This window comes from Canis lupus, chromosome 27, assembly GCF_048164855.1.
Source record: "Canis lupus baileyi chromosome 27, mCanLup2.hap1, whole genome shotgun sequence".
NCBI classification, from domain to species: Eukaryota; Metazoa; Chordata; class Mammalia; order Carnivora; family Canidae; genus Canis; species Canis lupus.
The window spans coordinates 31100443-31119985 of record NC_132864.1 but is presented as its reverse complement, the minus strand read 5'-3'; the positions used below and the strand labels follow the sequence as shown (position 1 = coordinate 31119985).

Sequence of the window (19543 nt, the reverse complement as noted above, 5' to 3'; positions counted from 1 at the left end):
TTTTATTTATTTATTTATTTATTTGATAGAGTGTGAGATAGCACAAGCAGGGGGTGCTGGAGAGGAAGAGGGAGAAGTAGGATCCCTGCTGAGCAGGGAGCTTGATGTGGTGCTCGATGTGGTATTTGTTCCCAGGACCCTGGGATCACAACCTGAGCCAAGGCAGACGCTCAACATGCTGAGCCACCCAGATGCCCCCATAACCATGTTTTATGTGGAACTTGGCTGTAAAGGAAATAAGGTTTCTTCATAGTCTTCTCTAAGGGTATGGAAATTAGATATTATTTTAATGGCATTAACATAGAAATGAATAATGCAAGATTTTTTATATGTAAGTTTTTTTTATATTCAGCAACCTGATTAGAAGATATAAGACTCAAAATCATTCTTGTTCCCCTCTTTTTTTTTTTTAAGATTTTATTTATTTATTTGTGAGATACAGAGAGAGAGAGAGAGAGAGAGAGAGAGAGGCAGAGACACAGGCAGAGTGAGAAGCAGGCTCTATGCAGGGAGCCTGACATGGGACTCGATCCCGGTTTTCAGGATCAGGCGCTGGGCTGAAGGCGGCGCTAAACCGCTGAGCAGCCCATGCTGCCCTGTTCTCCTCCTTTCTTTTACTATCCTCTCTTTATTTGTCTACTTTCTCTACATATTAGAAAATAAGCTTCCCATCAGCCTCTCTCCATTCCAGTGACGGGCACATAAATGTAATTCTGTGATTGTGTGAGGCGAAGTTCTTCTTTCTGAGTGACTGACATTTCTTGTCTTTCTAAGGTCTAATCGAATATCATGTGCCATCAATGGTATTAAAACCTTTGAGTACCTGCAGTGGCATCAAAACTTTCCCATTGTCCATTGCCCTAACCTATTGCTTTCGTACTTTTGCTTCCCTTCAGCCACACCATGTTACCATATGTGCCTCTTCCAGGCCTGGAAGCTACTTACAACACCAGTGGCAATCAGATGAGGTAAGTCTCCAGCAGCACCTGGAACATAAGGGCTTGCAGTGTGTGTGTGTGTGTGTGTGCGCGCGCACGCGTGGAAAAAGAGTGAATGTACAAGCAAACACAGCACCTGAGCGGGCATGTTATCGGATGGCATGGGTCAAGGACAGCATGATTATGACACTTTGTTCTCCTTCTAAACCTGATCCAAGATTCAGATGTGTTTTATTCTAAGTAGCAACTAAGGATGTGTAATCAATATCATTTATTGAAAAAAAATCAAAATCACTAGCCAGCTCATTGTACCACCGGTTCCCTCTCAAGCTATTTCTTGCTCATAGAGCCAGCTTCATTGCCTTAATGGGATTGATCTCATCTGAGCAGTCCATTTGTTCATTTTACTAAATGCCTTTTCCTTCCAAAAGTCTGTACCTTTTTACATTTTTCTTTATAAAATTGCTCTACACCAATGAGAAATGCATTGACCACATCCTTGTAATTTTCGTATATAGACACAGGCTGTGTCCAGAAGTAACCAGAGAACAGATTGACTTGAAATGTCATTGCTAGGAAAAGGGAAGATCTTCAACCTTAGTCTAATATTAAGAAGTTGGATGTGCCAAGGTAGAAAGTGAAACCTGTATCATATTTTCTTTCTCTGTTTTTCTTTCCATGGTGCTAGACTGGAGCCTCCATTCCCTGCCTTGGTACCAAAGTCTTGCTTGGTAGCAGATTCAGCTGTCAGCAAGCTCCTGCTTTCAGCCTCCGAGTTCCAGGTTCCTGAATTTGATGAGCTGGATAGTGTGGCAGCAGCATGCCCCCATCCACAGAGCAGCCCTCCAGAACAGAAGAAGGTAAATGTAAAGTGCTGGTATAGAGTTGGGGCAGCACTAGAAGTGTCCATTGAGGACCACAGATCACATGATGGGTGCACACAGGCCCCTGAGTGTCTTTGCTTATCACCTTAGCTTTAGTTGAGTGCTGGAGATTGCCAAGGCAGGAGTTTTTCTACTTGGCCACTGAAAGCTACTCTGGGTCTCATAATCTACATTGTTTTCTAGATCCTTTTTTCATGATGATAGCATTTAATATTATTTAGAGAGTTGGACCAAAGATCTGCTTCATGCATTCAAAGATGAGTGAACAATGGTATTTTTCAATTTTGCAATCTCTGTCTCCAACAGAGACAGCTTTCATATTACTAATCTCACTATCTGAGTTGAATGTACGATTCTCTTCTAATAATATAAAGGGAATGGTTGCTGTCAGCAGGAATATGTAGAACTTTGTCATAAACTACACATTAGAGTCATCTATAAGCTGAGAAAGCACAATCTTAGCATGTTAAGACAAGGAACTTTATGTATTTAAAATGTCTTATAACTTTACCATCTTTCTTCTTAACCCTTAAAAATAGGCTGAGCCAGAGAAGAGGCCAAAGAAAGTCTCACAGATTCGTATCCGGAAAACCATTCCTAAGCCAGACCCTAACCTTACCCCCATGGGCCTTCCTCGACCCAAAAGGTGAGCTCCTTCTCAAATACACATAGGGTCGCTTTTTTGGAAAATCATTTGGTAGAATATAATGACCTTTTAAATGGTCATATATTCTGAGCTATTTATTATAGTTCTAGGAATTTATCCAAAAGAATTAATTGGTAATGTGACCAGAGATTTACATGCCAGGGATATTGTGATGCATTCTCAATCACTTTAATCAAACTTACTATGCCAGATATTGTGCTGTCCCTTTGCGTACATAGTCTTTTCGTCTCCCAATGGTGCTGGGAGGTCAGCACCATTGTCAGCCTTAGGTTTAGATGAGGTTGCTGAGGCCCAGTGGTTAAGACACCCATGGTAGGCCATGGCATTGGTCATGTCAGGTGGTTTCTGTCTCACACAGGTTTTACCCAACCCCATAGCCCATGCTTACAGCATTCTGCGTGCAGAATTGACAAGGGACATAAATGTCATGAGGGGAAGAAGCTTTTTTTTTTTTTTCTTTTAAGGAAAATGCCCAATCCGTGCTATGGTCTATATCATGGCCTTTAAAAACTTGGTTTCTAAACATTTATTTTTTATAAGGTTAGATAATTACTAACCTTATAAAGGGAAGTGGAAAGAAAAATCAAGTTACCAAATTATGTATTTGGTGTACTATATATTACACAGACGCCCTATAAAAATAGAAACATTTTATAAAAAAGTATCCAGATCTCCAGAGTTATGTTTTCTTGTGGTGGATTTCATTCCTTCATTTCTCATTGGCAAATAGAAGCCTAATAGTAGACCCTAAAGTAGACCCAGGGTAAGTTATTGAACATTTTTGAGCCTCAAGAGCATGTCTGTAAAGTGTAGTAAGAATTCCCAACACTTAAGATTGCTGTACAGTCCAGTTGAGGAAAAAATGTGTATTACATTGCTTCACACAACACAAGAGCCTTAATTACCTATTACTATGATCATAATTGACATTCCATTTTCCCACATAATTTTTGTCTTAGTATATTTTTATACTAAGGTATTAAAAATATAAATTCTTTTATTGATCATCCTACCGTATGTCTTTACAAGAGAAATTTTTAAATACTTCAGATATCCTAGGTTGAATGGTACTTATTGCTAGAATGAAATAGGATTCAGAATTAAATGTATTCTATCTTGCATATATATGTAGATAAAAGTTCTAAAAAACGTTTTTAATATAAGTAAGTACTTGGGAGTAGAGTTTTAATATAGTAATGACATTCAATCATTTGAACTTTTTTCAAGTAATATGCCAAAAAAAGCACAGAGTGGTCTGTTATATCAAATTATACTTAATGATTGTCACCTAATTTTTTTTTAAAGCAAAGGATTGAAAAGTGTTGACTGGGAGCCCCTGTGGCGCAGCGGTTTAGCCCCGCCTGCAGCCCGGGGTTTGATCCTGGGGACCCTGGATCGAGTCCCACGTCGGGCTCCCTGCATGGAGCCTGCTTCTCCCTCTGCCTGTGCCTCTGCCTCTCTCTCTCTCTCTCTGTGTCTATATGGATAAATAAATAAAATCTTGAAAAAAAAAAAGAAAAGAAAAGTGTTGACTTACATAAGTTCTGTTACCAGGCATTGAAGCAGTGAGTATCTCATTGTATGAGCAACATACCAACAAGATCTGACCAGTAAGTGTCAGATGCCCAATAATTTGTATGCTGATCTGGGCAGCCCGGGTGGCTCAGCGGTTTGGCGCTGCCTTCAGCCCAGGGTTTGATCCTGGAGTCCCAGGATCGAGTCCCACGTCGGGCTCCCTGCATGGAGCCTGCTTCTCCCTCTGCCTGGGTCTCTGCCTCTCTCTCTTTCTCTTGTCTCTCATGAATAAATAAATAAATAAAATCTTAAAAATAAATAAGTAAAACCTCCTTTATTAAAAAATAAAATCATATGTAACAAATATTAATTTATTTTAATACTGCTTTATTAAAACAACATGGTAATGCTGTTTCTCATTATTGGATTTGTAATAAACCAATGTAATGTGTAGCTAGAATAATAAACTAGGAAGGGAGAAGTATGGTAGAAATCATGATAATACTTCAGTAAATGTGTATGCATACAGGAATGAAACAATGTTATTGGACTTTTAGGAACAATTAAGAGTCATGCAAAAAATCCAATAAATCTAGTAATGTATGTAAATCTTAGAATTGCTTCAATGTTTAATGTAGATACAGATGTATTATGAAACCAATTTGCATGGCAATATCATGTAATTTTTGCTGTTAACAGGAGAAGTTATAACATTTTATAAACCAAAGTAAGATGAGGATTAAATAATTGGATTAAGTATTTCTTTATGTGATTTGTTAAAAGTTTATTCCTGGGCAGCCCAGGTGGCTCAGCGGTTTAACACCGCCTTCGGCCTACGGTGTGATCCTGGAGACCTGGGATCCAGTCCCATGTGAGGCTCCCTGCATGGAACCTGCTTATTCTCTCTGCCTGGATCTGTGCCTCGCTCTCTCTCTGTCTCTCATGAATAAATAAATAAATCTTTAAAAATAAATAAATAAAAGTTTATTCCCTAACTGGAGGAAATTACTTAAAATTGTTGTCTGTGGGTTTTGCACACTTTATCTTCAAATGTTTGATAGTTCTAGTAAACATTTCAATTCTTTTTTTTTTTTTTAAGATTTTATTTATTTATTCATGAGAGACACAGGGAGAGAGGCAGAGACATAGGCAGAGGGAGAAGCAGGCTTCTCACAGGGAGCCCGATGTGGGACTCCATCCCAGGACCCCAGGATCATGCCCTAAGCTGGAGGCAGACGCTCAACCACTAAGCCACCCAGGTGCCCCTCAGTTCTATTTTTTAAAAAAGAATTGACTTTTGAGTGGAACTTTCTAAGTGATAACAGACTATCAATGAAAATTGAGAATAGTTTGGAAGAAACATTGGGTACAGTTAAATACATGAAGATACTATGTTGGTATTCAAAGTCTCTTTCATAGGTAGGACCTCCTTCTTAAGGAAGCATTGTTTGATTACAATCAGGAAATAAATGAGACAGTCATCCTGACAAACCCACTCTGCAGCATATCTGAAATCTGAATATTCGGACACCAGCCAAAGTACCCTATTTCTAAAGCCACTCCTCTCTTAATGGAACTGTATGTAATGGGGAAAGACCAGTCCAATACAAGTTTACTGTGATTTCATTAATTACTGAAGAGGGCTCAGCAAGATCAGTGATGTGATTCATATACTGAAGTGGCATTCAGGATGGATAAGTGCTGCTTTGCAAGAATTTGTGGGAATGGAGAAATCTGCATGAACATTTAAGGATGCTTCTCAAACATATGACTTAGGAAATTAAAGATTGGGAGATTGATTCTGCTAAAACTGGGTGTTCTTGTACTCTGTGGCATGTCTTCTGGTACACTAATGTGAATACCACTGGTCTAGGGTATTTATTTTTTTATTTTTTTATTTTATTTTTATTTTTTATTTTTTTGTTTTTTTTAGATTTTATTTTTTATTTATTCATGAGAGACACAGAGCGAGAGAGAGAGAGAGAGAGAGAGGCAGAGACACAGGCAGAGGGAGAAGCAGGCCCCATGCAGGGAGCCTGATGTGGGACTCGATCCCCGGTCTCCAGGATCACGCCCTGGGCTGCAGGCTGCGCTAAACCGCTATGCCACCGGGGCTGCCCTTTATTTTTTTTTTAAGATTTTATTTATTTATTCATGACAGACACAGAGAGAGAGAGGCAGAGACATAGGCAGAGGGAGAAGCAGGCTCTGTGCAGGGAGCCCGACGTGGGACTCGATCCTGTGTCTCCAGGATCAGGCCCTGGGCTGAAGGCTGCGCTAAACCGCTGAGCCACCCGGGCTGCCCTGGTCTAGGGTATTTAATAGCAACCTTATTTAGGTCTTGGGGGTTCATGTGTCTGTTGATACAATCAGGAGACAAACTACACAGTATTTTAAGTAGGGGAACTTTAATATAAAATGTTAAATTATAATAAGAGAGTAACATGATGTATAGAGAATTTTGAAGGGTACCCTAAGACTGAGGGAAAATACTCAAGGAAGGACAAACTTGGAAGGGCGGCCACTTCCCTAGGTTGGCATTTAGACTTTGTTGGAAAGGGTATGATTGCAACCCATTGGATGGCTGGGTTGCAAAGGCTAGAGCTAGGCAAGCAGGAAATAGCAACCACTTTGGTGCAGACGAGCTGAGATAGGCAGGCAAGGGAGTGGGGGTGCTACTGTGGATGTAAGGCCTGGAGCATGTGGTATTTCTTTCAGGAGGGCCACAGGAAACAGTCCTTAGGAAGCTGGGATACAAGGATGGCCTGGAGTGCCATGTATGTCAGGAAACATGTGACATGATCACCAGGCTAGGGTTGCCAGAGCACTGAGGGACTGCATGCTCTGTCCACATAGCTAGGCTTAGCCCTCTCCTTAACATCCCAACAAACCTGCACCAATGATGGGGGAAAAATTCAGAAAAGGAGTGAAATAAGAGAGGTACTAATCCTAAGAGATACTACAGTATATTGTAAAGTCTCAATAAATAGAAAAGTGTAGTACCAGAGCATAAACATACAAATTGGTAAAGTAAAAGAGAAAGGCCAGAAATAGACACAAATACATAGGGAAATTTAGTGTGTGACAAAGGTGTCCCCTCCAATCAATGATAAAAAGATGGACTAGTCAGTAAAGAGCTGTTGGGGCAACTGGGTAACCATTTTAAGAGTGAGAAAATTGGGGGCCGCCTGGCTGGCTTAGTGGATAGATCATGTGACTCTTGATCTCTGAACTTGGGGGTTGTAAGTTCAAGCCCTGTGTTAGATGTAAAGATTATGTAAAAATAAAATCTTTAACAAAACAAAAAATGAGAGTAATGAAAGTTGGATCTGTATTTTAGGCCTTTTACCAGAAGAAATTCCAAATAAATCAGAATTAGGTGGAAACAAATCAGACCATAGAAATAGTTGAGGAGGGCAGCCCAGTTGGCTCAGTGGTTTAGCGCCACCTTCAGCCCAGGGCGTGATCCTGGAAACTCGGAGTTGAGTCTCATGTAGGGCTCCCTGCATGGAGCCTGCTTCTCCCTCTGCCTCTGCCTCTCTCTCTTTCTCTCTCTCTCTCTCTCTCTCTCTCTCTCTGTCTCTGATGAATAAATAAATAAAATCTTAAAAAAAAAAAAAAAGAAATAGTTGAGGAAACCATAGGAACTTTTTTTTTTTGTAAACTCTGCCCTCAACATGGAGCTTGAACTCATGACTCTAAGATCAAGAGTTGCATGCTTCACTGACTGAGCCAGCCAGATGCCCCTGCCCATAGGAAATTTCTAACTGGAGTGGCTAACTAGAATACAAAATCCATTGCCGTAAGATGAAAGTCTGAAAATATATTTCATAAAAATCTAGTACTTCTGCTAGAAAAAAGAAAGACACCATAAACAAAGTCAAAACACAACTTGGGGGTACTTGGGTGGCTCAGTTGGTTAAGCATCCGACTCCTGATTTTGGGTCAGGTCATGATCTTGGGGTCCTGAGATTGAGCCCCATGTCCAGCTCCATGCTCAGCAGGGATTTTAAGATTCTCTCCCTCTCCTTCTACCATTCATCCTTTATGTGAAATAAATACTTAAAAAAATTATAATTGACCAGACAGGAGGAGTCCTTTCACAGTGTATATGTGTAACAGATCCTCAAGATGTGCACTTAAATATCTTAGAGTTTTGTCAGTTTTATGCCAATAAAGCTGAAAAACAGTAAAATTTTAAGAAACCACAAACTCCTATCTCAAAAGGCTGATTTACATACATACACACATGTGCATGCACACGAACACACCAGGGTTCTACAAATTGACAAGAGAATATTAAAGAGGGAGAGGAACAAGCAGACTCTGCCGAGCATGGAGCCCAATGTGGGGCTTGAGTTCACAACCCTGAGATGATGACCTGAGCAGAAATCAAGAATCAGACGCTTAACCAACTTAGCCATCCTGGTATCCCTACTCATTTTGTACATTTCCTGCTGTAAACCTTTAATCAGTCTTTGAGGAGTCTTGGTTCATAGAGCATAAAATTCACCTCTTTATTTATTCGTTTATGAGTATATTCAATTTATTTGTTGTTTATTCATTTTTGCTACTACGTGGAAGATAATAGCTTCAGGTCACCACACTTTTTTTTTTTTTAATTTTTATTTATTTATGATAGTCACACAGAGAGAGAGAGAAGGAGAGACAGAAGCAGGCTCCATGCACTGGGAGCCCGACGTGGGATTCGATCCCAGGTCTCCAGGATCACGCCCTGGGCCAAAGGCAGGCGCTAAACCACTGCGCCACCCAGGGATCCCAGGTCACCACACTTATCTCAGTAGAAACTTATTTTCAGAGAGCATAACTTTTATATTAACTATTATAAAAGAGCAAATCACCACAAAGTTTCTGTCTCATTTCTTAAGCCTGTCTCATTCAGATAAAGTCTGCAGAGCATGTCAGTTTAAAAAAAAAATTTTTTTTTAAAGATTTTGTTTATTTATTCATGAGAGACACAGAGAGGCAGAGACATAGGCAGAGAGAGAAGCAGGCTCCATGCAGGGAGCGCCATGTGGGACTCAATCCTGGGACTCTAGGATCACGCCCTGGGCTGAAGGCAGACATTCAACCGCTGAGCCACCTAGGCATCCCAGAGCATGTCAGTTAACTCTGGCATCGTATTTTAGTTTCTTTCCCTCTGTTCTATCTCTTTCTTAAATAAATAAATAAATAAAATCTTAAAAAAAAAAAAAAAAAAAAGCTGAATATAGAACATCTTGTCTTACCAGAAAGTGCTAAAGCTCTCAAAGACTACTAGACTCAGGAACCAATTTGGAACTCTCACTGGCCACAGATGAAACAGAGCATCAAAAGGAATAATAACGGCAGTAGATTGAAGCACAAGAAATATGTTTAAATACAATAGTTTATAATGACACTTTTAAAACAATGCATTGGTCATATTTGGATGAGATTAGAGAACCAATTAATTAACTTTCGAAATCAGTAAGTAAAGGGAAAAAAACAAGCATGATCTGTTTTTCCTGTGCAAATTGTACCTCAGGATTACCAAGTAATTCATGAGCATGAAGGTTCAATTTAGAAGAATTCTACCTAAGGAGTTATAGACTATTACCATGTATGACCCTAAAGGAGTAATAAATATAGTCAGCGTTCTTCAGTGGCTTTTAATATTACAGGAAGACAGGTATCCTCATGATGAAAGTATACACCATCATCTAAAAATCTTCCTATCAAAACACCTAAATCTGATTATGCCTCTATACCTAATTGTCAATCTGTAGGAAAAACCAATAGAATTTCCTAAATGTTTGAGTCAGAGGAACAAGTTAAATGATACTATGTGGGTGTAATCAAAAAAGTCTAGCCTGGGGAAGCCACAGGTCAAATGGCTTGGTTTCTTCACCAAGCCATTTATATATTATATAATATATAAAATATATATTATATATTTACTATCACCAAATATATATTTTTTAAAAAAGACAAAATAGAACACTAGTAACATATAAATTGAGATGATATTGATTGGGAATTCAGAGTTCCAGGGACCTGTTTTTGGGAGAAGGGTAAAAATATTGATGCGCTTCAGTTTCCAAGTTAAATATACTTACAAAATTCTTACCAATCACTAAAAGGGGAGTGTATGATTTCCAAGCCGTTAAAGGGGAGGATAAAAGAGAGAAAGCAAGCAGTCAGTTAAGGAGAAGAAAAATAGTGAAAAGGTAGGACTAAAAAAAGCTGTAAAATATGGTAATAGATATAAATTGCCAGTAAGTATAAATGGACTAAATTTCATAAAGCTGAAAATTGGCAGCCTAGAAAGAAAATTCAGTATGTGTTGTGTACCAGAGACACATCTAAAATTCATTACAGAACGGCTGAAAAATGAAACGAGCCCATCAAGTTGGGAAGGCAGTCTTAGCTCTCTTAAGAGAGCATGGAGAAGGCCATCTGGGTGGCTCAGTTGGTTAAGCATCAGCCTTTGGCTCAGGTCATGATCTCCGAGTCCTGAGATCAAGCCCTGTGTCAGGCTCCCTGATCAGCAGGGAGTCTGCTTCTCCCCCTGCTTATGCTTACACTCTCTCGTAAATATATAAAATCTAAAAAAAAAAAAAAAAAAAAGAAGTCATTAGGAATTTATTCTGTTCTCTTTTCAGGTTAAAGAAAAAGGAATTTAGTTTAGAAGAAATCTATACCAACAAGAATTATAAGTCTCCTCCTGCAAACAGGTGGGTTCATAAATAGGAACTGATAGGGGCTGGGAAGGCTTCTGAAGTGATGGATGTCAACTTCCAATCCTTTTACTTCAGAAAGGATTTTATGTTTAATTATTGGAAATAACACAAATTGATATTATTTCCTAGCATTTGAACTGGGGCTGGTGGTAGGATGGGACAGGAACATGTGTTGAGTTAGGTAGGTACAGAAAACGTCTTATTTCAGTTTGTACTTAACGTTTTTAGCAAATATGTCCGCTGTCTTCTTCAGGACTAATAATTGTCAATCTTCAGATATGATTCCAAACCCAAATACAGATGAATTTCATTCTTTAAGTCTCAATTCAGTTCAGACTTGTCCAGTTGCAGGTTTTTCACTGTGTTCATATGTTACGTATCTATAAATATTTCTTTTTCATACTAAAAAGATAGATACTGGCCAGAGGAAACAGTTGAGTAAGTAGTCGTCAGTTGTTTTAGCCCCTTCAGGTTGACCCAAAGGGTTGGTGGCCCGGGAGATGGACCATGTGAGTCAGTGTGTTGATTCTTTTTTGTGCTCCACCCTCAGGTGTTTGGAGACCATCTTTGAGGAACCCAAGGAACGAAATGGTACGCTAATCTCAATCAGTCAACAGAAGAGAAAACGAGTTCTAGAATTTCAGGATTTTACAGTCCCACGAAAGAGGAGAGCTCGTGGTAAGATCAAGGTGGCAGGCAGCTTTACCAGGGCCCAGAAGGCGGCTCTGCAGAGTCGAGAGCTGGATGCTCTGTTGATACAGAAACTAATGGAATTGGAGACCTTTTTTGCCAAGGAAGAGGAGGAGCAGGAGCGATCATCTGATTGTTGAGAAGCAATTCAGTTTGGGAGGGTCTCAATTTTAGATTTTCCAGGCTCCTTGGAAGAGGTTGCCTAATTTTGCCCTACCACCCAAACTACTCAAAATGCAGTCCATGGATTTTTACCTATTTTAAGGTGCAACCTTTTTAGGAAATGGCGAAGGAGGGTCCTCTACTTCTACTGCTGAGTATTGAACCTCAGGAATGCTCCCTTTCTCCTGGAAATGGTCCTGAATGACATCTGGCCTCCTCCCCCCACTTGCCATCCACAGGAGGAGGACACAGCACACCTTCAGTAACACTAGGATTCCAAGGACTCACAGCATTTGCACGTCTGTGTGAACGTTCTGCGTTGTTTACGGTGGTGCTAGACCAAGATTATTTAGAGACGTGGCCTAGGGAGGGGGACCTGGCGTCCTGTCTTGTGTGGTCTCACCGGCTCATTTCAGTAGTTGAGGAAAGATGAGCTGTTGTTTCCTAATCCTTTGAGTCCGTCTGTCCAGAACTGTGTGCGTGTGCGTGCGTGTGTGTGTGTGTGTGTGGCTTTTTCCCATCATTTTCTCCCCTTTGTGACTGTGGGTCACTAGTGCCAGAGGAGCCCGTCCAGGCCCCATTTGAAGTAAGTTGCACTTTTTAATGTTGTGGTGTTATTTTCATTTGTTTTATTTCCTTTTATTTTTTTTTTAATTTTTTATTGCTGCATGTTTGGAGCCTTTAAATGTGATTTCAAAAGAAAATTTTTTAAGACATTAAGGAGAAAGACAATAGATGTCTTCTGAATATATGACAGGCATTTGACCCAGTATATCAGTGCATGGTATGGGACGATGAAGAGACATTTTCCCATCATGTGTTTCAAGCGCCCCTTCTCCATCTTCACCTTCTGGTGTAACTCATTAGAGGGAGTATTTTTTCATCTGGGTTCTCATTCTTGCTCACTAAATAGATATGTTTATTTTAATAATGGAAGTAAGAGCAGATTTTCCTCCCAATCATTTAAAAAATATGAATGTTGGGTGTGGTCTTAAAGGGTTTTATCTGAAGTGGTAGTATAACAGTGTTGGGTACCACAGCTCAGGCGGTGATAAAGGTCAACCCAGAGTGTTTGCAGCTGTCAGAGCAACTTGCTTCAAGAGTGAGGAGTGAGACAGGATGTGGCTCAGACCCAGTAATGCAGCCTTGCAGTGGGATCGTGAAGTTCCACAGCCAGCCCTCTCTGAGGACACCATCATATTTGGGGCTCCTATGTCAAACCTACTGGAAATTTTGTAGAGTGCCAGAGTTAGCGGAGTTCCTTCATCTGGGCCTGTGGGAGTCTGGGCAGAGGGATGCTGTGTGGGTCAGCCAGACCCAGATGTGTCATTCCTTTTCCACTTAACTCCTGTGTGCCCTTGCCCTGCTTCCCTCCAGCTCCTTCCCTTGTGTTTTAGCTTTCTTTCTCTCTTGCTTTCAAAACAAAAATTCAGAGAATTAACATTCCTTGGCTGGTGAGTGGGATGCTACGTCCAGCCTCAGGACACTGGTCACCTCTTCCCATTCTCCTAGGAGCTGCTGCTGGGAAGCATCCACCCATGGGGACTGTCAGAACTCCAGAGATATTTTCAAAGCCAGTCTGTTAGAGAAGAGTGAGTGGTGCCGTCCTAGAGTGTGTCTCTTAGGGTTCCTTTGTCTCCCCATTTGTGAGTGGGTGGGGAGATGGGGTGGGGGCGGGGGGTTTCTATGTGCCTTTCCTTTGCAGGTTGACAGTCTATGCCGCACTGGAGCAGAAGAACTGACATGAGCAAGGAAAAAAAAAAGTGCCACATCTGTCTTCTAGGCCCACTGCCTCAGACATAGCATTTAGTAAGTGAAGTACACACCTGGTGACCCACGGAGGCTTCTAAGGCCATGGCCAAATAGCATTAGAAGAGAGCCACATTTCTGTACTGGCTCCGAATGATGTGAACCAGATTCCGTCGTTCTACATCCGCTTTGCCCAGACTGTATAGACACGACCTGTGTTTCACCTCAGTACCTCTCCCTTCCTGGGACAGGGTCCTCAGACACTAAATGCTTCTCTCTGTCTTTTTGCCTAAGGAAGTGGGATTAATAATCCATTGCACCCTCCGACACGTTTTTAGGGAGTGCTGCTGGACAGCTTGCAAACTCCCAACCAAATCAACAGAGCCCTACTTGCCAGCTCCGTTGCCAGTGTAGACAAGTCAACAATGTGGCAGCCATGTCATCCAGCATACTGAAGTTGAGTGGGCACAACTTTGGCATCACCACTGTTATAGAGATACAATTTCAAGTTTGCCCTTTATAGGCATGGCACTTGCAAGAACCAGGAGCAGTGATTTGGAACATTGGAGGGATGGAGGAAGTAGAGGCCTGGGCCTCTTTCCTGGTCCTGGCACTCAGAGAGAAGTAGCTCTGAGGCAGCCCTCCCTCTCCTTGAAATTCTTGCCCTGCCCTCTGACTAGGGGCCTTCCCCTGCTCCAAAGTTAAGAAGGGGCCCCCACTGCAAACTTGAAATTGCTTACCTGAAGTCGAAACCTCAAGTTCTAGTCGCGCTCAGCCACACCTGTCTTAGCATCCATTTTCTTCATTGGCCTGGCCAGCTGCAACGCTATCTGTGGTCCTCGGAGCCTGTGGAAGCTACCCACTATGGGAGGTGTTAGTCGGCTGCTGGCACACCACCTGCCCAGAGCTACAGGAGGTCTACTTCTGGGTTGGGGGCTGGTACAATTTCTGAGTATGAGGACTTCCCACCCCAAGCGGTGGGAAGTTAAAATTAACTATGATTTACTCAGCTGTGACGCAACTCCAGAGGTATAGTGTTTTTACTATGGGAAAGAGAGGAGAAATCTCAGGTCCAATCAGGGTTCTGCCCATCAGCTTTTCACTGAAACTTCAACTATGGGTTTGTGGGGTTTTTTCATATTTCAGTTTGTAGCTACATTTGCCCTTCATCTGCTCTCCACCCCCTTTCCCCATCTCTCCTCTTTTGGTCACCTTTCCAGTTTCATTTTTCCATTAGTTTAAATGTACCTCAACCCCCTAAAGCAGATTATGTCCACTTTTTCTTACTGACCTTACTCTAAGAGCTACAGCTGAGGGAGGTACAGTGGAAAGACATGTAGCGTTTGCCTTACTTGGAGCCTGAAGAGCTTAGAAACTCATGCTGTGAATCCCAAAACTCAGTGCTCCTTTAAGAGCTGTGAAAATCATGACACTTTGTCACAGTTTTGCCTGAAAGGGTCTTTTGCGTGGGCACCAGAGCCAGCCTGAGGTAAATTCCAGATCCTACCATCTGGGCATGATCCTTCCCCCCCAGGGCTCACTCCCTGCCCACCAGACCCAGAGCAGTGTGGAGTGTGCAGAACGGGGGCAGCAGAGCCAGGGCTTTGGTGCAGCCTAATGGAACGCACAGCCAGTGCTTCATCCCCAGGGTGGGATTCCATCTCCTAATACCATGTACATTAAGATCCGCGAAAGACCAACTTTAGTCAATGATGCTTTTCTCCCATCACCTGAGGGAGAAGTATGCAGTTGGTGCTTTCTTTAATTCCCTTGTTTTGTTTTGTTTTGTTTTGTTTTTTCTGGAAGCTTTTCCCCTGGTATCATGGAAAGGACCTCTTAAATACCACATTGTGGGTGGCTGTATCCAAAGTCTAAATTGGCCAGAGGTATGGAGTAGCCTTCCCAGGTTCATGCGAGGGAAGGGCTCCTGACCACATCTGCACTTCTAATGTAAAAAGCTGGCTGCAGAGGAAGGCTTACTTTTACAAAAATCAAAGTTTTATATTATCATCTAACCACAAATTGAGCAGCAGATGCCAATTTGATTATAAAGTGAGGGTCCCCATATAGCCCACCATCTAGCAGAGCATATTCTCAGATTTGATGCTTGTTCTTTGTGTGTCTTCATGAGCCCCTCCCTGGTGCTGAATTGGATTTGAATTCTTGGCGAGAGGCCTCAGCATCTCCTTGGGCTGGTCTGGGCCAGTAAATAGCTGCCTGAAGTGTTTATATATTATCATGGTCAATAGTTCAGTGAAATTTGTACATTTTTGGTAACATTGGCATACATGATGCCCCTGCAGTTCCTTTTCTGTTTGGTAGTTTGTGACTCTAAAATTCCCACTGTTCTGTGTGTTAATTTATGAAAATAAATTTTTTTTGAAAATCTTTCAAATAATTCTCAAGACTGTTATTCTTAAAAGGGGGGCACCTGGGTGGCTCAGCCAGTTAAGTGTGACTCTTCATTTCAGCTCAGGTTGTGATCTCAGGGTTGTGAGATTGAGCCCCACATGGAGCTCTGTGCTCAACGTGAGATTCTCTCTCTCCCTCTGCCTCTCTGCTCACTTGCTCTCTCTCAAAATTAATAAATAAAAATGTTTTTAAAAAAGATTTTTAAGTAATTTCTACACCCAAGACAGGGCTTGAATTTAAAACCCCAAGATCAAGAGTCACAGGCTGAGCCAGCCAAGCACCCCCTTTATTCTAGTGGCTTGGTAATAAGTTAAAATTTTACCTATAATGTTGTGAGGTTTCACCATTTTCTGAAGACTGTCCTGTGCTCAGAACATGCATAAGATTCCACCTCTGGGTGACCTTCTGAGCCTGCAGTGAACCTTTAAAATTTTACGCAGTGGGGATGCCTGGGTGACACAGTTGGTAGAGTGTCCGACTCTTGGTTTTGGCTCAGGTCATGATCTTGGGGTTGTGGGATCAAACCGTGTGTGGGGCTCCATGCTCAGCAGGGAGTCTGCTTCCCTCTGCCTCTGCCCCTTCCTCCTCGCACTCGCTCTCTTTCTCCCTAAAATAAATAAATCTTAAATAAAATTTACTCAGTGGTAGCAAATCATCTCATGTGAGAGAATTTGGTATTTGAGAACACTGAGATTCATTCAGATCTGAGTCATACCCACTTAAGTGGGGTAGGGTACCTGAGCAAGTATTTGAGGTGTGATTTTTAAATAGTGCCCATTAGCTTTCTCATTTGGCAGAGGAGGAAGAAAGCAGTTATAAATTCAAGTCAAAGTATGTTTCAGGGGGTCCCTGGGTGGCTCAGTGGTTTAGCGCCTGCCTTCGGCTCAGGGCATGATCCTGGAGTCCTGGGATCAAGTCCCATATCGGGCTCCCTGTGTGGAGCCTGCTTCTCCCTCTGCCTGTGTCTCTGCCTTCTCTCTCTCTCTCTCTCTCTCTCTCTTTCTCTCTCTGTGTCTCATGAAAAAATAAAATCTTTTTAAAAAAGTATGTTTCAATTATTAACCTATTTGGAATAAGAGTTTGACTTGTTAATGAGACTACAAGGGAGAGAATATAAATAAGTACATTAACTGTAAAAAAGAGATCTTGCCTTGTATCACATCCTAGCTATGCGTGAGGTTAGGCTGTGAGTCCATTCTCAGCTCTCTCTTTAGCCACTGGCAACTAATGAATGACTGAAAACATGGCTAACACCACAATGACTTGTCCCAGAAAGAAGCATGATTTCTGAGGGTGTTCTTCCTCTGTCCAAAGGAAAAGCCATGCCCAGTGTCCCTTCTTGGCTTTTTCCAATTCTTGGGTTTCTACGACACAGAATTCCGCCCATGTAGTCTTTTACATTTGGAGAGCAGTCTGCCTCACAGCTGTGCTTCTGTTAGGTTTCACAGCTACTTGGGAAGCGTACTCTCCTACACATTTTCTTTGTTTAGAAGGGAGAAGCTAATCATCTATTAAGTGTTCTTTCTTTAGCATCTCCCATTAGAATCTTGGGTTGATAGGGCCTCCTGAGAATAAGAGGACTGGTCCACGCAGCTTTAAGAATCCTCTGTGGCGTCCTGCCCTCTTGCAGTGATGGGACCTCATCTCTGCAGTTCCTCTGGGACTTTGCTTGAGAAGTGTTCTAGAAAATTCCTAATTTTTAAGTAACTTCCAAGGTCATAGGTGAGTTATAACACCTCAAACTTTCAATGTCTTCTCCCTTTTCACTGAGGAGTTAGAAGCAATCTAAATAAAAACTTACAAGCCCTTTGCAGTTCCTAGGACAGACCACGCATGCTCCCACCTTATGATACATTCACTTGATTTGCTGCCTCCAGTCCCCAGAATGTTGTCCCACATTTCCACATGTTCTCTTAGATCTTTGCTTCCCCAGATCACCTTTCCTAATGGGGTATGCCCTCCCATTCTACATCACCCTTGTGATACTTTATATTTTACAGCACTTACTACCACTTTGTACATTTTCATCACTGTAATGTAAGGTCCTTGAGGTCAAGGACTTTTATTCCCTCTGGGCTCTCCTGGCTCCTGAAGCACCTAAAACAGTGCCTCATATGTTTGATAGGAGCTGTGTAAACACAGGTGAACAAATGGCTGTTTTCACAGAACTTGTTGCTGCACAGACCTGGTGAAGTCCTCTTAAATTCCCTGACTGAATATGTGAAGGCCCTGATGTTCTCTTTTCAATTACTCTTCAAAGGATGTGGCCAGCAGCTGCCCAGCCACAGGAGGAAGAACTAGTCTCTTCTTAGGCCCCTGCTCCACCCAGCTCTGGCTGAAAGTCACACCCACAGCTGGCCTCGTGTCTTCTGATTGGCTGTAGCTCACAGGTGGGAAGGGTCGGTTGAGGAATTACCCAGAACCGAGGCGGCAGGCGGTGGAGTCACATACCTGGGGGGTGGTACATACACCCCAACCTGGAGCCTGCATCTCTGGCCCAAGGACTTAAGTGTGGGGTGCTGGAAGACAGAGACTCCCATGCATAGCAATTTCTGGGGAACTTTTCTCCCTTTTGCGTTTTTATTTTATTTATTTTTTTTTTCAATTTTTATTTATTTATGATAGTCACAGAGAGAGAGAGAGAGGCAGAGACACAGGCCGAGGGAGAAGCAGGCTCCATGCACCGGGAGCCCGACGTGGGATTCGATGCCGGGTCTCCAGGATCGCGCCCTGGGCCAAAGGCAGGCGCCAAACCGCTGCGCCACCCAGGGATCCCGCCTTTTGCGTTTTTAATCTCAGACTCTTGAAGATGGTGAAATGGTCCCTGAAATAGTGCACGCACAGAGGCAAATATCCCAAAGCATTGCAGCAGTTGATGAGTTGGACTGCCTTCCCCTACTGCTGCCTGCCTAAGAGAGGTCTTTGTAAAACACAATTTCGCACTTGTCAGAACCACCTCTTAAAAATCCCTCCATGGCTTTCTCCTTACCCCCAAATAAAGATAGTAACTAACATTCACTGAGCCCTGCCCAAGGCCCCAGCATTTTGGGCATATTACCTCCTTGAATTCTCATAGCATCTTGAAGTAGATCGTTTTATTTATTTATTTTTTTTAAGATTTATTTATTTAAGAGAGCACAAGCAGGGGGCAGAGGGATCTTCATTAAGGATCCCCACTGAGCAGGGAGCCTGATGCAGAACTCAATCCCAGGACCTCAGGATCATGACTTAAGCCAAAGGCAGACACCCAACCGACTGAGCCACCAAGGCATTCCAAAGTAGATCTTTTTTTTTTTTTCAAAGTAGATAATTTTAATCCCCATTTTGTAGATAAGGAACCAGGCTTAAAGCCCAAGTCTACTCCTGACCATGAGACTGTGTTACCAAACCCAACATTTCTGCCCACAGCTTCCTCTCCAGCCTCATTTCCCTCTGAAACACCACCACCCTGAATTTCTTTTTAGTTTCCCAGATCCTCCAAGCTGCCTCTTGCCTTGAAACTTTTGCATTAAAGCTGTGACCTTGGCTGGAAATATTCTTTCTCCCACCCCTTCATTGGAATGCCTCTACTTCTTCAGATGTCTGGGGGCTTTTCCCAGACCCTTCCCACTGTGCCCCTACCACTGCCCTGGTAGGCACCCTCTTAGATGCTTCCTCAGCCCATACACTTGCGCCCCCTCTGAACTGCCTGCTTACTCCCCAGGGTCCCTCTGTCCCTGGGGGGACCTTTAGGAGAGAGAGCTTTAGGAGAGTGAGGTCTCATTTGCTATCCCCAGCTCCTTGCAATATTCCTGGCACACAGGT

General features: G+C 42.3%; 1 protein-coding gene across 14 annotated transcripts in view; it reads left to right on the top strand.

Moving 5' to 3' along the window:
• PRR14L (proline rich 14 like) overlaps window positions 1-15725 on the top strand; it is a 55623-nt gene extending 39898 nt beyond the window's left edge. For 13 of the 14 annotated variants that reach the window (XM_072803344.1, XM_072803349.1, XM_072803346.1 and 10 more), the window contains 5 exons: window positions 897-968; window positions 1627-1798; window positions 2362-2468; window positions 10649-10720; window positions 11277-15725. In XM_072803344.1, coding sequence (XP_072659445.1) covers window positions 897-968; window positions 1627-1798; window positions 2362-2468; window positions 10649-10720; window positions 11277-11556 — 703 coding nt within the window. In that variant the 3' untranslated portion in view covers window positions 11557-15725. Of the gene's footprint in view, window positions 1-896; window positions 969-1626; window positions 1799-2361; window positions 2469-3794; window positions 3994-10648; window positions 10721-11276 lie in introns of those variants that run through there. The other variant, XM_072803347.1, reaches the window with a different exon arrangement.
• Window positions 15726-19543: the final 3818 nt, after the last annotated feature.